This window comes from Pungitius pungitius, chromosome 16 (assembly GCF_949316345.1).
Source record: "Pungitius pungitius chromosome 16, fPunPun2.1, whole genome shotgun sequence".
Lineage (NCBI taxonomy): Eukaryota > Metazoa > Chordata > Actinopteri > Perciformes > Gasterosteidae > Pungitius > Pungitius pungitius.
In genome coordinates, this window is record NC_084915.1 from 7,294,497 (window position 1) to 7,312,668 (window position 18,172).

Here is an 18,172-nt window from a genome sequence, read left to right on the forward strand (position 1 = left end):
TGTGGGATAATTGAAATAGCGATTATCTGATTTTGTGATTGTCCTATTTTTGGGGGGGGAAACTCACAAACACCAGTAATGAGCATTAATAGTTTTAAATGAATAAACAAGATGGGAAATTGGAAAAGACAATCAGTGAATATCATTGATAACAAAATATGTTGGCATCCAACGGCTGTTATTCATGGAGAGTTGTGTAACAGGCTCTGTCAGGAATCATGACAATTACAAGGACGTGTTTGAGAACGTTCAAAAATAACATTGCTCCCAAATTGCTTAATCGGCAATACTATTATTTCTTCAAACATGGGTTAAAAGTAAGTCCATAGGATTTTTTTTCTGATTAGTTGCATGTAATGTCCAGCTTTGTGTATTTCACCTTAGGTTCAAAATACAACCGACCTGGTTATTGTGACCAGCTGAGCAACATTTTCACCTTCCCAATGTCGAACGTGCAAGTCTGCTCCTGCCAGCGTGATAGATGACCATGATATTGACTTCAGGTTAATTCAAAACAGCACGGCTGAATTAGATCAAGGGTCTGGATAAGTGCTACAGATAAGAGTGCAGTTTAAAAGAAAAGAAAAAAATCGGGTCACATGCCCTGATGCCCCTCTATCGTAGCATCGGACTCAATACATTTCCTCATAATTCTTTTGTACTTTGGAAGACTCCAAAGCTAAAGAGTTACATTTGTACCTTTGTGGATTTATGAATGTTTGTTTGTATTTTATTGGTCTGGCTTTAAGCTTGCATTGGAATCATTTTAAACATTTGACTGGAGATAAAGATGCTTGCACATAGATTGAATTAGTAGACGCGCTTTTTAAAGCTTTCACAAAAAACAATTAAACAAAAATTGTGTGGTTTGGCTGAATTTAATGGAAAACACAATGATAGCAAAAGCGTCTATGCATTGGCCTGATTTGTGCATCCCTTCACTGCAGCACGGTATATTGAATTGAATAAATCGCAGCAATGTGGCGCATCAATTCGCCTTTTGTCACACCCATCATTACGCAGAAGACAACGCATTCATCAGTCAAAAATCAATTATTGCAAACGACTGTTACTTGTTAGTGAGCACTTGTCATGAAAATGGATATAGTGAGAGAGAAACGGACATAGCTGTACAGACATGCAAGTCAGATGGACAGAAAAAAAGCCTACAGTTCCTAGGGTATAAATGTGTTTGTCTTTGCTATCTCCATGATGAATTGGGTCTTTTTGTGCCTTGAGGCTTCTGCATGCTGAGGTTCCATCACCCCCCGTGTTTATACCCCGACTGGGAATGAGCAGGTAGCAAAAATAAGAGGGTGAAAACAATTTCAATTTCATTCAGAGACAGAGATAGAGGCAGGCTTGTTTTGCTGCAGTTGAACACAGACCCAGTGGGACGCTTTTCTGCAGATTGTGAACTACGAGGCAGAGATGTGTCCCTGTGTTACAGCAGCTCTCACTGCGTTTCTCTACTGCCGCAGGTAGCTTGAGCTGTAAATCTTTATTCTGAAAAACATCAACAATATACTGTCCTATGTAACCCAAATTGTGACAAACCACGGGTAATATAATGGTTCATTTCGCAATAGGTTGTTTTATAAAAAATGGTGCTGAACTAGTTGCTGTTTTTAAGACAGATACTACAAATGCATTTATAAATGACTCAATCCTTTGGTTTCCCAGATCACATAAAGAAAGCATTCAGAATAATGTTCAACTTTGTGTAGGTCATGATGTCCTCAAAGAATTTAAAATGACTGGAAATTTATGAAAAAAGATAAACGTTTTTCAACAAAATTCAATTCAAATGCTAATTCTGTTGTTTAAATTCACCATTTTATTATGTCCTTGAGTACGTGAGGTAGCAGACTTAATCTGTAAGAGTAAATTGTGTGAGTGCAGCCTTAGGACCCTGAGGATATTGGACCTAGGTTGCTGCAGAGGTAGCTTTGTGATTTGTATGCACCCCATCTGATAGCGTCTCCCGGATCACAGATGGATTATTTAGGCTTTTCCTTCAGAATAGGCTCCCTCTTTTGATTTTCTCTCCCTTCGCATTGTATGCTCTTTCTCCCTTTCTGCCTTTGCTTTCATTGTTAGGTACTTGCACGCCTTAAAAATACACTGACATAGATTTGGCTTAACCAGAGAAGAGGGAACAATGATGCTGGAGGAATAACCTGGAGGGTGAGTTGTAAAGTTGTACTCATTTATATTAGTAAGACTTGGTTAGTATCTTTGTTTGTTCATCTAGTGTTGATTATTGCTGCGAGGGTGCATGTTTTTGGCATTGGGGTTTCAAAGGGGATCGAATCTATTCGCTGCCCATTTATTCACACAGGAGCAGATGCTGTACACGTGCTGTGGTGCTGAAAGTTACTGATAATAGTTGTTATTTGAATTCTAATGATTGCATGTTGCCAAAAAGCAAGGATTGCTGAGTTTTCCTTTTAATTTTTCAATATGTATCCTTAAATGTATACTTTGGCTGAGGAGAAGTTGAAAGTCCAGTCAATATCATACATTTATCATTAGATCGGTTTTGCTGTATTATGTATTAACGTCTCTTGATAAAAACTCAGTCAACCATGTTGCTGATTAATCATGTAGTTGTATGGAAGGTGTTTGGCTGCCTCTACTAAAATGCATATACAATGAATGTTTCATTGTGCAAATGTTGAAAACAGGTGAAACGTCTAACAGTGTCTAACAGTCTCTACAAAATGAAATCTTCATTCTATCTCTATGACGCTGGTGCTGAAAATCCTTCATTGGTTTAAAAAACTCTACACGGATCAAACAGTGCACAAGAAACTGTTGCTAGAGTAACATTCAAGCAAATGCAAGTAATCTCTTAAAGGATCACCTAATCTGGTTAATATAGTTTATAATTACAGTTTATTATGCTGTACGGTCCACTAAGAGTTTTGCCCCTTGCTGACATTGCTGATAGAAATGGACTGTGGTTGAGAACATTGAACTCAGCGGGTTCATTCCTCAATGAATCCCTTAATCTGTGAATGCCTTCATCAAGGACAGATGAAACAACGGTTATCTGCCCCTGGCTACTTGCTGCGTCCTTATTTGGGTGGTCATCAATATTTCTTCCTTTCCTTTTAAAACCGAAATGCTTGAACAGATGTTTATAATGCACCAAACACACAGTGGCTTATCTTCTTCATTTGAAAAGGCAATGGCATGTTTAGTTGTTTAAGGTGTAGATGCTGACATAGCAGGGTCTTTCATCCTGTGGGGCCAAAGGTCACTGTCCCTCGTGGCTAGTCCGTGACATCATCTGTTACTCCTCAGACCAGTAATTCTCCTCCATAATGCCGACTCAGCCGACTATGACTTGTTACCATGACAGGGCCCCGGACATTACCTCTCATACTTTTAATATCCTTTGTCTTGCTCCGATAGCTCTTGTAATGCATTGCAGTGACAGTGATGAAGCCCGGGATCCGTCTCCCCATTTATTTCCACAAATGACAAAGCCACATGTCAGCGATTCCTGCCAGGTGTTGATAAGAACTCTTCAGACAGTCAGCCTTGTACAACGTGTAAGTGTGTGATATGGCCATACTTGATTGACAGTAATATAGGTAGGTGGTTTGTGTGTTGTGTGCACATCAAAAATCCGAATTTATCTCAAAAGCACACACTTCTTCTTCAACACACCTCCCTCTGCGCTCTTGATTCAGACTCCAGTTATTGCGGACTGGAAATAAAAGTCAGTGAATCACACTTCCTGGTTGTGCCCCCCGGCTTTCACTCAGACGGCTCCCCCCTCGCCCCCCTGGTGGTGTTGTGCTACAGAGCTGCTGGATAACCACCACATCTCAGTCTGCAATGGGCAAAGATGCCTATGTCATAATGTTTGGCCCCATATTAAAAAGCCAATACAATATTTAATTTACAAAGGGTGCACTCATTAAATGGATGCTACAGATGCACTAAAATCTGTCTGCTTTGTTTCTTACGATTTGCATCCAGGGGTAAATATGTATATTTTGTAATTAAGTATCTCCCCCGCATCTTTTGACATGGTGTACATGATATAACATAATGGAATTCACCTGCCTGTGTCTTTGAGCACGAGGGATTGTATTTAGGAGGGAGAGAAGATGGGGAGGGGGATGCTGGAGGCTGATTCTGTTCACGCTCCGCTGCGTCCTACAATGTGTGATCTGTCTGCTGTGGCGTAGGGGGAGCTGCCGTTCGGTCTTATTGACAATATGTTGGATGGTAAACTGTGATTATTCCCTAGTAGACAGAAGAAGGAAGAGGAAATCAGTATTCCCTTCTCCTTCGATCTACAGACTTTTCCCATTAGCTCAGAGCAGATGACCCCAACAGATATTGTATTGTCATTCTTTTGGGTATGGGCAACTTTTCCTATATTGAGTCTCAGCGCATACAAGTATGCATTTTTACTGAGAATTTCATGAGGAGAGCGTGCACTGTGTAGGACACAGCATGACATACTCAAAGTGTGCTTACATGTTATTATATATGTATATTTATTTATACCAATACCTTCTAAAGCACTAAAATATACCAATAGAAAGTGCATAAAGGAGTATATCATGTGGCCACTACACATACTTGAATCTTTACATAATGTACCCCTGACTTGAATTTTGTTGTTTTCATTAGACTTTTCAGATTAATTTTTCAGATGTGAAAGTACAAAAAAATACCACTGCAGTTATCAGCATATAAACGATAGTATCTGTTTTGTATTTCACTCATACCTCCCGCTGGCATTATTCAAAACTACATCTTGGATTTGTTGTATAGGGTTTTTTTCCCCTTCAACACCCACTTTCTGCCATTCCCCTTTCTTTTTTTTCCCATTTTAGATAACACTAAACAATGCAATGCTGTTATTACCACCCACATTTAATATTCCGCACTGTAGAAAATGCAATCTTCCTTGCTCATTATGTGAGTGATGTATTCTAGATTTTTGTGGAAATAATGTGCCGCAGATGTCAATATGTTGAATGTTATTCATATTGAAAATGATATTGCAATGGCATATTATGGTTTCTGGCTTTCATAGCTTTTGAAACCTCAGCATCTTGACTATATTGGCCTTTCACATCTCAGTGGTTCATTTGACTAATCAAGTTTTTACTGCCCTGTCATGCATACACATATGCCAAGCTTCCATTGACTTACAAGATTGCAGAAATGATCATAATGTCACGGTTTGGGTCCTCTTCCTGTCTTATTTTGTAGTTTTCTTGTCTCTCGTGTCTCTGGGTGAGCTTCACTTCCTGTCCTGTGATTGCCTGATTGCTTCCACCTGTGTCCAATCACCTGCACCTCCCTTGTGTATTTAAGCCACGTGTGCCTGTTGTCCCTTGTCGCGTCATTGTCCATGTCTACCCGTTGTTGGTGCACGTCCTTTTGCTTCTGTTTGGTTTTGTGCTGAATAAAGAGCACATTTTGGAAAACTTTGAATCCTGCGCTTGAGTCCTCCCTTCTGCCTGCACCAGCCCCCACACCTGACACATAAACCCTCTGCAGAATGTGGAGAAGAGGTAAAAGAATATAATTTTCATACTTTGAGAACACCCTGTATGATACAATTCCAGACAATCTTTCAGACAATTTGGCTTACAAAATTAATAACAGCTCATCACAATCATTATTTATAAAAGGAATTGTTTATAAAGACTTCTTTTCCAGGGTTTGAATAAAATCAGCTATGTTGAAGCTGTAGAGAAAAATATATCATCACAGAATATTGCTAACAATGAATTACATAGTTGGTAGATACGTCTCAATCACAAGCTTTTGGTATATTTGCGATTTGACTATTAGTTTGGATTTTTACAAACAATTAAAGTGGGGCATAGAGTCTTTGGCCAGAGGGTGCCAAGACATCCCAGGAATCTGGCTGTCCATCAGACAGCTAGGTTGAGTTGCATGGCTGTTTGTACAGCAGATGGCCGATCACTAGTAGTGATTCCCATTTCTCCCACCTGGCGCCGTCACGGTATCCCATTACCATTCCCACTTGAGAGCACCGGTGTCTGTTGCCTTGTTGTGTGTATTTGTTTGGGGGTGCTTAAGGCTGAGAGGTGCACCAGGTAAATGTGAGCATGTTTGCATGGTGTTTGACTTGGATTATGCATGAGCCCATGGAGTCTGGAGCACTAGAACACAAAGCGGTCACATACACTGTTTTTCGCACAAAGCGCACAGGGAGCATACTTGAGATGAGCAGCAGAAGCTTATTGGAATATGAGCCGAAATGCAGCAGTGAGGCCATCGTGATGGGCCTTTCCCTCGGTATGTGTGGATGGATCAGACTGAATCAGACTCAGAGTTTGGCGTCATGCGGGGTGCATTTCAGAACAAAGCCCATCTGGCATCTTCTCGTCTTTAATTTCACACAGGAGCAATGTTCTGTGTGGTGCTCGCCAGAAGGGTCGATGGTAAATGAGGAGTTTGGAGTGGTTTCACTTTGCGAGAGTTGCACAATATCATCATATAATGATGCTATTTAACTAATGTTGGGCCACAGTGGATGCTGATCATTTTGCTCATCCGGCACGTCTCAAGTTCAGCTCGCATTGGTTTATGCTGTCCTAATACGTTTGTCTCTGGGTTCTGGGTTGATCAGGGCCTTGGTAACGGCAGGGGACCATGCAGGCTGTTCAAACACTCATCCCATCCCTTCTCATCAGCCTTCTCTGTGTCAGCCAGCTGCAGTGGGGCCGTGCCTTGGACATTTCATCAGGTGAGAATCCCTTCACTGACCAGACATACACATAGCAACGTCAATATGACCTATTCTATTAACTTTTTAACACTTTTTGCTGTGTTGTTATCTCCATGTCTTGTTCTTTTAAGAAGAGATTGCGTTTAAATGACTTTGGTACTATCATACTTTATGAAATGAAGTGTGATAAAAGCCTAGTTTGGTGTGCACATTGCAAAAGTAGTTTGCACACAGCAGACTTTTGCAAAGGCTGCGAGGCTTTAGGGATTTTCAGTGCAAAGACAGTGTTTCCATTTAGAGTAAAAGAATATTCCTAAACAGATTATCTCTCCCTCACTGGTATTATGAAATTCTGAATAGTTTAACTATAGGATGTGCTTTGTAATTCAATTCAATTCAATTCATTTTATTTTGTATAGCCCAAAATCGCAAATTACAAATTTGCCTCAGAGGGCTTTACAGTCTGTACACATGCAACATCCTCTGTCCCGAAACCCTCACATCGGCACAGGAAAAACTCCCCAAAATATGAAAAAAACCCTTCAATGGGGAAAAAAGGGAAGAAACCTTAGGGAGAACGTCAGAGGAGGGATCCCTCTCCCGGGATGGACAGACTGCAATGGATGTCATGTGTACAGAATCAACAATGTAAAAGATGTACAATACATTCAATTTCTCTAACTGAAATGATACAAGTAATTGCAAGTAGCAGAAGAGGTGTACGGCAGGACCACTGCAGGGACAACCTCCATCAGATCGAACCACCATCCACAGAGGCTTCTGTGGGGAGGGAGAGCAGAAAGATGTTGGTTTTTGATGACAGTAATATGAATCATATTTAAAGTAATGATGATGGCAGCAGCAGGTGTCAGCAGAGCCATGAGCCAGGAGTCAGAACCACCATATGCCAGCTTTGGGCTTGTGTGGATGAAAGAGTGACGCATATATATACACCAATACTATTGCAGTTACTCTGTCCTCTCGTCGCTGCAAACCTAACACAGACCTCAAGATATGTTTTAATTCTTTATTTGTGGAAAAAAAATCAGAGCGTCCCAAACTGTATTTTTTTCCTTCAGTTGAAATCAATGTTTTGTCCCGCTCTGCTTTTAGTTATTCTTGATCAAATTCGTTTCAGTGAAATGAACATGAAGGTCAAGTGTAGTCTCCATTGGGGATCTTTTAGAGGCTAAATGTCTCACTTCACACATTTATTATAAACATAGTCAAGTTTTGTTATGCGTTAAATCATTGATTTCAGTATCAACCCGGCAAAGTCAAAGCTGTTATGTTGCCATATTGATGTGTAGTATGGATTTGTTCCACAGTTCTAACGGCTCTTATAATTAGACCTAAATATAGAGCTGTGATGAAGTGGGGGCCCCCTCTAGTGGTTAAACTATGGACAATATCCATGCCAAGCACCTGATCCGTGTATAACACATGGGTTCATCGATTAGATGTTATTCTTGATGCAAGTAAACATCTGGACATTATGCAAAAATCACATCTTTTACATTGGGATTATCAAAGATATGACAATTTGACGATTGTAAAAGTTACAAATGGTTTATTGGATGCTAAATTACCATTGCCTGTTACACATTTGATTTACTACTTATTACTTTTTATTTAGTACTTATTGACCACTTAGACTGACGAAATAGTATTCTCCTTGGAACTTACTTCACTACTGATTATTATTATTATATTATTAAATGTCTCTTTAAACATCTTTGTCAACACACAAATCACACATAAAATAATTCAGCTTACGTTGCTTGTTATATTGTTGTGACTGCTGCCTTTTTGTACAAATATACAGCATCAGCGAGAGGGCTATAAGTAAAAGCATATGCTTGCAATTTCTTATTAAATGGGTAAAATAAATCCTGGATTTCTTTTCTCTGTTATTTGCAATTTGGTAATAACAGAAACACAATGTGAACCTGCTGTAATCTAAAATGCTCATTTATTTTTTAATTGTATTCGCCACTGTTGCTGTCCCCATCCCAACAGATACAGAGAAACACAGAGGGAGCCGAGAGGTCATCTCTCAACCACCTGCATCTGAAGCTGCATCTGAAGACAACAGCCTTGAGTACAAAGGTACAATGCAAGTGCTGAATGTGATTTGTGCCGTTCTGGTTGACAAAGAACAATAATCATTCTTCAGTTACAGAAAGCAATTGAGTGCTTTGACAGGTTGATGAAGTTACTTGTTGGCTCACAGCACAGTAGCATCATTTCTGTCTATGGTCATATAATATATTGTTACTTCAGCCATCGTTGTGCTAATCCACTACAAGGTGTTATGAATCAAAAATCTGTGTGTTGTGTGTGTGTGTGTGTGTGTGTCTGTATACAGTATGTTGTAGTCCTTTTTTTTTTTGTTCACATTTCTTCAATATTCAAACTTACAGAATCTGTTTTATGGAATTATTTTTGCTCTACTTCTAAGCAGCCTAGTTTGGATTTGGTCTAATCTCATGAAACAATGTTAAGGACATCTCTGAAATAAGCTTTGTATAAGCCAGCAGTCAGTAAAGTGATAGTGTGGATTCTCCGTTTGTCCTTTTAAGATACAACGTTGAACCCAATTCCCCAGAAGAGGACTATGTTTCTCCATTGCTGACAAAGACTCTAATACCACTTAATGCCAGTTCAGCAGCTCTGCAGACCTAAAGTGCTGTGTCCAAAGCCAATACAGTTCAATCCCTTCTCTATTTGCTTTGACATTTTATGGTTCAGGCTCTGACTTTGGGATGTACTGATATAGAACAAAGCAAAACATTTAGCAGTTCTCTTCATATAGCTTCTACCATTTTGGAGGATGACAAAATAATAATTATTTCCCTTCTGATAAAAAAATAATCAGGAACAGAGTTTCTAAAGTAATTGTAATTTTTTGGCAGTTTATCTTCACTGGGCAGCATGAAACCCTTTTTTTTGTGGAACCTAATTGGGAGCTTGTAGTGACTTTCTAACGTGGTGGAGCTAATGGCTGAAAGAGGGATTCATCATCAGTCTGTTTCATCTCTCTTAATGAGAAGCCCATTTGTCAGAACTAAAATCTTTGTGGCCTATCCGGATAAAAAAAGATGAGATTGTGAGAAGTGGAAGGGCTGTCCAGGTCTGCAGGACGGATACGACTATCTGCATGGTTAGCTGCCAGTTTGCCAATTTGCAGCGGGATCGCTAAGAGCAGAGGCACGGGCTATTGCATCATCTTTTCATTCTGGGTGAGGGTCTCTAAAGAGCTGTCACAGATGACAGGAAACAGGGAGGGTGGAGAATCAGGCATGGAAAAGAAAAACTAGAATGAAAAAAAATAATGAAAGTAGAATTCCAGCTAAAGGCAGCGAAATGTCTTACATGCCCAAATACCCACATAGCTGCTGCAATTCAAATCTGGATTTCCTGTCTGTGCATGTTGTTTTTCTTGCAGTCAACGGTGATTAATAAAGGACTGGCTGAGGCCAGGTCTGTTTGTCTGTGAAGGTTCCAAACGATTTATTCCTCCATAAATATTTTTTTGATTTAGCTTTGTACTTTTTGGAGATTTTTTCTCCCCTGGCTCAGAACTAACTGGAGAGTGACTTTTGAGTGAAACAAATAAATAAAAATAGGTCTCAGTACTTGGCACTGTCTCCTTGAAATCCTTGCCATTTTGTGGGCTGTGTTGCCATGAAGACGTGCAAGTCTTTGTGGCCATTTCTCACCATCTGTTCCTGGAAATATAGGAGCTGGAGATGCTTTGGATTGTCACCGACTGTGACAGACACGATACGACAAACCCGGCATTTAGCTGCGTTCACTGCACCTGTCGTTATGTCGAGTCCACACGCGCACGAAGCACAAGCCCCACTGTTGAACCTCTGTCCCCTCCTCAGTTGCACTTTAGCCCGACTATTATGCATGCGCTCTCATAACCTTCATTGTTATCATGACACTAATTATACAGACATAACATGACCAACACCATATTGTCCTCTACAATATTATGGTGCTATTATGTTGTGAGCAGTCATTCACAGTCATACAATGGGGATAATATTTACTTGGAGGGAATAGAAAAATGTGAAGGTGGACCCAGAATAGCAATGTGAAAAAAAAAATTGAATTGGACAACGTTGCAGAAAAAAAGAGAGAGCACATTTTTATACAAGACTGTAATTTCACATGTTCTTCCTAGCTATTTATCGACCGTGATGTCTCCGCCTTGAATGCCTGCCCCGTTCAGCACAGCCACCAGCGGTCCACGATGGGCAATTAAGGGATTTAAGGCGAGAGGTCAGCGCCAAGGAGGGCCGAGTCATTCCTTTTCTCAGTGTAAATGTTGCTTTAAATATCAGAAGGATTACTCCTTTTTTCCGTGGCTTATTAGTGAAAACAACTGAATTACATTTTCTGAATACATAATTATCAATTCTATCAATCTGTTACTAATTGTTGTTGGAATTCTAAAAGCTTTTTTAAGCATGTGCTTTTTGTTGTATAAATAACAAATGCACTAAAACTTTATAATTTTTTCTTGATCCATTCAACCTCCTTACGTACTCCTTTTTACTTAACATCAGCTAAAGTGGGCAGAATTAAGGCGAAACTAATTTTAACCGCAAATTAAAAATGTTAAAACGGAATGGTACCCCTCCCCAGCCTGTACTTCAGCCTAGCAACCAGCAGAGGGAGTGCTGACCTGCTCAGACAACAGAAGACACGTTTGAGGTACAGTAATTTAAAGCTATGCTGTCACAATTAACTTCAGTGTCAGTCTTATGTTAATTCAAAACGTATTTGACTTCAGCAAAATTTTACTCAAGCCCTGTTATTATTACCTCAGTGTGTTTGGAATTGAGATACATTATGTTAGGCTTTACATTCTTAATGCACTTTAAATGCCATTTAATTCCCAATGGCGCGTTGAGAGGTCAGAGAGGGAAAATCGATTTTTGTCATTCGAAGAAGAGTCCCAATGTTGCTGCTACTGGGTGTGAATGCAGCCACTTTTTACTGGCTCATTAGGAATACACCATTCTTTTTTTTTTTCTTGCTGCCTGAGCGGATCCCTTTAGGTTTTAATAAGGTCACAGTGAAAGCGCACGTCTCTCTGTCTAAGGGAGGTTAAAAATAGTATGTATCCTCCACCAAGGTCAAATTATGCTCACTTTCAACTGTAGACACACTTTGAAATATTAAATACACTTTTGGTTTGGGAATGCTGGACTCTATTCTTAACATATAATATAGGGCACTTAAAACAAAGTGTTTGATTGGTGCAGCCAGTTGAATTTGTTGGCTATTGCGGACTTTTTCCTTTAATTAAGCTTGATCCAGCGTAATTTATGGGACTTGGTAATCGTTTATTTGGATATTTAAACGTATAAAAAACACTTTATGTGGTTTTAAATGAATGTTTTCTCGCATTTTTACGTGTTCATACGGGTCGTCCTCTAGACGAAGTGAACCCTCGTGTTGTGAATGTGTCCTCATGCGGTTAAACGTTGTCTGACTCACTGGAATCTCATCTGCAAGACCGAGAAGCCTCTGACTGGTCAGCACTGGGAAGCAAAAAGCAGCGCAGAGCGCAGGACGCGCGGCGCCTCATCCAAAAAGCGCACGTCCCACGAACCCCGCGGTACAACTATACGCGCCCCAACAATTACAAGTAACTGCAACTGGATTCCGCTCTCCGTTCGGCCACGGAACCACGTCCGCCGGAGTGGATTTACATCGGCGTCTCCGATCACAGATGAATTCCGCGAAGTTCTCCACATTTGGAAGTGTGAGGAGTCCGATCGTGGAGTGGAGGGGATTACTTCTCGAGTAACCCGCGACGATGCCTCCGACTGATCTGAACTTTGATGCAAATCGAAATCCACCCTCCGAGGAGCAGTTTTGAACAGTATTATCTTTGTGGCAGCGGAGTTGACGAACTCCCCCCCCCCCCCCCCCCCCCCCAGCCGGATCCCCATCACCGCGGTGCCGCAGTTGAAGTTGTGATTTAGATGAGACGGAACACAAAGCGCATTCGGACGGGATTTACACAGTTTTCCAGCTCCTCTGGAATGATGCCTGCCTGTCTGACGGGGACTTTTTGCCTACTGGCATTTCTACACGTGTGTTCAGGTACGAGTTTGCTTCCACGATAGCTTTCCTAATAGTTCTGACTGGACGTGTGTGTGTGTGTGAATATGTAAAGACAACGAGTGACTGATCACGTTAGGACACATAGAGAGAGATAGGCGGGTAGTGTATTTGCAAAGGCTGGCCCTTCGGGTATTTTGGTCACCTTTCCCTCTGTAGCCCGCAGTGGCCCCTGACCCACGCCGCGTGCTGAAAATGACCCATTTGTCTATTGCGCTCTGCTGCAGTTCAGTAAAACTCAGCCTTTTACACGCCTTATCACATCCTATCACACCGGTGGAAATGAATTACTACAATACGTGTCCAAGGAGAGAGAGAGAGCGAGAGGGAGAGGGGGGGAACGGTCCATGTGAGATTCAGGTGTCTATATGATATACAGAAGAATCAATGGCGTGGCAAAATTGCATGCGAGGAGTCAAAGTAGGACACCGAAGGTCATCACCCTCACTCCTCTGTCTCAGTGCGTAAATTACACGCGCTGCAGGTTGACAGGAACTGAACGACCTCACCTGGACAGTCCAGTCCAGTCCCCCCTATGTCGCACCATCGATTGTGCATTTCTTTCAATGCCTGGAAAACATCTCCCTGCTCTGAAAAACAGTAGTAACTTCTGGATCCTTCTGGACCACAGACGCTTTTATTTTAGTTTCCTTCATATTTCTATTTACGTAATTGATTTTTGGTGGTAAATCCAACCCAGCGTGAGTGCATGTTGGGAAAACCCACACCGCCAAACTCCTCTCTCACAGAGAACAAAGTGAACCTTTGGATTATACATGTTGTAGTACTGTGTTTTTGTTGGAAGGTCAAGGTTCACTATTGGAAAAATGAAGCCAAGCATAGCACGCCTGCACCCCTGGTATTGCAGGTGAAGTTTGGCGGGTGCATTTGCCGGGGGGGGGAAAGTTTTTGTTGGAGAGCTGACAACATGCTTCCTTTCCACGAGGCTTTATTGGCTCGCACACATTTTTTCTCTGGCCACGATCACAGTTTATATTAGCCACCGTGTTTCACTTCAACACATCTCACAGCTTTATCCATCGGAGGAGAATCGCCTCCTGCTCCTACTCCCGAGGCACACTAAGCAACCCTGAAAAGAAACGTAAAAAAAGATCCATATATAAGATAGATACTTGGAACTAAAGACAGAGTCCCTCCAATGCTCCATATTGGCGCGTGTACAAAGGCAGCTGTCGGTGACATGAACAGTGTCCACAGCCTGACAAAAGAACAGCCTTTTTCAGTTCCTTTCTTTAAAAGTGCAGCGGCACAATTTTTCCAAGGTTTTGCTCTTGCAAGAGCTGAAGATCAAAATACCTCTGGGTTCATTTTTTTCTCGTGGTGTGACTCCATTAGTAAAGTCAACATATTATGAGTGATAGTTATGGAGCGTTTTCCGTACCATACGTCGGGCCCCGAATGTTCCCTCTGGCTTCTGTGACCCCCCCAAGCCACAGCGGCATAGTGTCAACATGCGAATATAATACCGCCATTTACCGTCAGTTTTCTTAAATTGCCTCAAAAAAGGAAACCTACTAAGGCCTGCCTATAGCGCAAAAATGTGCATGACACCCATTTTCCAGTTTGTTGTCTCCCAACTTTCCACACTGACACACTTGCTCACCCTCAATCCAGAGCATTTCAAGAGCCTTCGAGGAGATTTGTGCTGTTCGGAAACTTCTCTGATCCCTCAACATGATGTGACTGTGTTATTCGTACTGAAATGGAAACTTGACACAGGTCCCAGATGCTAAGAGTATTTATTTAATACATACTTATGTACACGGAATGGCCATGTTTGAACCTGTGGATGTGTGTGTTTTTACCACATGGGGGTCTTATGCATTATATCTCTGATCAGCTGCCAGGTTTACATGCCTGTCCTTGATAATGATCCATGCGGAACTAAATGCAATCAGAAGGATTACATATTTTTTCCAACCTGCTTTTGTTTAACTTAACTCATCCACTTACACGGTATTTTGACTGTAGCATAAAAACGTACAGTGATCCACGACTGGCCATCATCAAAACCCCGAGCTCTTAAAGTTGTGCTGTTAAGTGACTTCACCGTACTGGGAACCCGGAAACCTGGAACTCTGCATTCGTTGGGCGTTAAATCTCTGCATAATAAATATGCGGCTGGTAATTGGATGATGCGTGATAGTCTAAATGATGGCCATTAAAAGCACATGCTCGTGTCGGGATGGCTTCGTCCCTTTCATCCCGCAGATGTAAATTATGCGCCCCCCCCCCCCCCCCCCCAGAGTGATGCTGTTAGTCGCCTCGCCGTTCTACCTGCTTTGTTTGATGATCTGTAAACACTGTCTAAAAAGGAACCATGGGAAAAAAAAGAGGAATTATTCTTTGTTATGATGGTTGTCTCGTCTGTGCTTCCAAACACTGGATTTGAAAGCTCAGTAAACCCTCTCAGTTCTGCTGCCAGTAACGGGATTAATACCGTCATAAAAACATTACCAGCTAGGCTAATAACTAGGCTAATAACTTTAGCAATAAGAAACCAAGGTCCCTCTGAGGCTTTATTTTACCCCTCGTCCAATTGTAATCGTTGAAGGAGTGAAGTACGCGAGGGGCTCAGAGACCAGCAGAACTCGGGATGATCCCATCACCGCTGTGGGAACCGCTCGATCCAGACATCTGGCTGGACCCGCCGGAGTTGGTTTGCACACAGGTCAGAGTTCACATGTACCTACTCATGCCGCCTTGGCGACTGACACCCGCGGCCGCGAGAGGCTGCCTGTTGTTGTGACCCGAAATGCCACGACGGGGCACTTGTTACAGAGCGCTGGACTTTAAGCTGTGATGGCTTAATTGGGGGAAGCTGTGCCTGCTGTGCCACACCACAGCCCCCCCCCTCCCCCCCTCTCCCTTAAGCTAACAAGCGCCCCCGTAGTCTTTGTGGTGGTGACAGTGATGAGCCGAGTCCCGCTGCTAATGAGGAGTTCTTTCGCCATGGATGATGGGAGATCTTTGCGCGCCGACAAGAATCCCTTTGTTTGCTGCATGAAATTGTTGAAATCCTTCTTTTTTTTTTTTCTTCTTCCTTTGGAAATGACGCATCTCACACGCTTCACTAGAGAGCCGATTGGCTACAGAGCGTCTCTCATGAACGTTGCTCATCTCGGAGAAAGTGTGAAGGGCAGGAACAAGGAGCGGAGTTTTATGAAATGTATTCAGGGTGTGGCTCTTCTGTGCTTGGCTCACGCCGGCTGCACTGGGTGCCAGTCTAGCTTTCATTCTTTCCTGGTGGTAAGGAGCCTGGCACACGATGCCTTTTCTTCTTTCAAGGCGTTGAAGAAATTCATATTCCTCCTCAACCATTCTTGGGATTAATAAACCCCGGTTTTTCTGTTTAGGTCTTGACTTCATTTTGAAGAGCCCCTGTTATCGCTAAACGATGTGCTATGTGTAAGATGAAGTCCTGCTTGTTTGTAACAGGTGTCATTAAGGTCCTTATTACCCAACAGACGCTCACCCAGGAACTCGCCTTGCAGAGGAACAGAGTCTCTCTTGTCCCTCAAACCCCCGGCGGACGTTGCTGCGATTGTTTGCTTCTGACTGAATATGCATGGGTGCATATGTAATGGTGTTGGCGTGTGTGTTTTCGGATCGCGTACCGTCAAGCTGGGATCCACGATTTCCTCCCCTTGTTTACTCACCGGCTTCCCGTGGCGCCGAGCGTGGTCGCCAACCCTGGGGAAAAGGAAGCTACTGAGAGTTCTAACAAGCCCCCATGTGCCTGGAGTTCACGGGTTATCACACCTCCTCACAGGCACTCGCGTATACGCACACATACACACACACACACACTCCTCACAGCCATACACAAAGGTGCTCATTTCGAGGAGGATCGATAACTACCAGCGAGTTCCTCGCCTCAAGGATCCGCCCACGCCCAGACTACTTCCTCCAACCTTTTCCACTCGTCGCTGTAAAAATAGAATCACGGTTCATTTATTCGTTCCGCCATCACAGTAGTTATCGTGTTATCTTTTTTTCTGTGCAGCAATAACTGAAGCAAACAATTAAAATAGAAATGACATGAAAAGCTGCTTGACTTTTCCAATACAATTAAAAAAAAAGCATGGACACTGCCACTTCAGTAAAGCATCAAATTAAGCACAAACTGTTCTAACTAAATGTAATTTGATCATAGTAGATGATGATTATGACTACTTAGTTTTAGGGCCAGGCAAAGGGAAGAATGCAATATGCACAATTGATGATTTATTTTGTGTTTTAAGAATTAAGTCATTATTTCAGTTGATGTCCTGATCTTAGCCGTTTAATTCACTATCAAACGTTTACTGTTTATTCATAAAGATTATGCATTCATTCTCGAAATTTTATTTTGACTAATACTCGACATGCTAACCTTATTTTTTAACAAAATGAACTTTATTCTTGAAATGGTATTCCAAATGCAATGCCTGGCTTTAATACTCAAAGTTCAACCTTAATCTTACATTATTTTCTTTTCATCTGCCTCTACCCTTGTACTCTTTCATATAGAGCATATAATACTACTGGGGAAAATGAACATTACATAAGCCTGTGGAGCTGGTCAGTAATTTGTGAGCATTAGTTTATTAATGAAATCTCTTGTCGACCATGCTGTGCTCCTCACAATAAACCAAACAGTGAACCGATAGCAATATTTGTTTGGACAGACTGGCTTGGAAGCTCAGGAATCGATGTGGATTTGTGGGATACTTTTTGCTTTTTGTACGCTTTTGACCTCAGTTTCCTGTCCTGAGGTCAGTACAGCTAGGGCTGCTTGCAGAGGCCGGGTTGGTTTGTTACTTTGAAAATACATGTGCTCTTTCTATTTTGGGGGATTTGGGCTGACTGTGAAGACGGTGCTTTATGAATCCATCTTGTTTTCTGCTCTGATAGTCGAGAGGGACATAGACATTTTTTCTTTCTTGCACAAACTGTGTTTCAAAAATGTTTGTACATTTGTGGCTTTATGCGACTTGTCTATCCCGGTTAGCAATGACTGACGTTTTCCAGTAGCTGCTTCAGGGATGATGCTGTGTTTCCTCAAGGATTTGAGGTTTGAGAGCTATTGGGAAACTTCATATTTTGAAAGAACAACTTTGAAGGTCATAGAAATAGTATAACCTCGCCTCTTGAGGTTACATCTCCTCTTCAGTCAGTCGGCTAATAATCAATATACTCCCAGTGATGTGGCTTAAAGAATTGATCAGCCAAACCCCTGGTACGTTCACCTCAATTGACCGTTCAAATAATTAATTCAGAATCATG

General features: G+C 41.8%; 1 protein-coding gene across 2 annotated transcripts in view; it reads left to right on the top strand.

Annotated features, from left to right (window-relative positions):
- Positions 1-1,978: 1,978 nt before the first annotated feature.
- LOC119215674 (roundabout homolog 1-like) overlaps positions 1,979-18,172 on the top strand; it is a 78,023-nt gene continuing 61,829 nt past the window's right edge. Inside the window, exons 1-3 of one of the 2 annotated variants that reach the window (XM_062558128.1) lie at positions 1,979-2,187; positions 6,638-6,754; positions 8,756-8,845. In XM_062558128.1, coding sequence (XP_062414112.1) covers positions 6,661-6,754; positions 8,756-8,845 — 184 coding nt within the window. In that variant the 5' untranslated portion in view covers positions 1,979-2,187; positions 6,638-6,660. Of the gene's footprint in view, positions 2,188-6,637; positions 6,755-8,755; positions 8,846-12,719; positions 12,866-18,172 lie in introns of those variants that run through there. The other variant, XM_062558129.1, reaches the window with a different exon arrangement.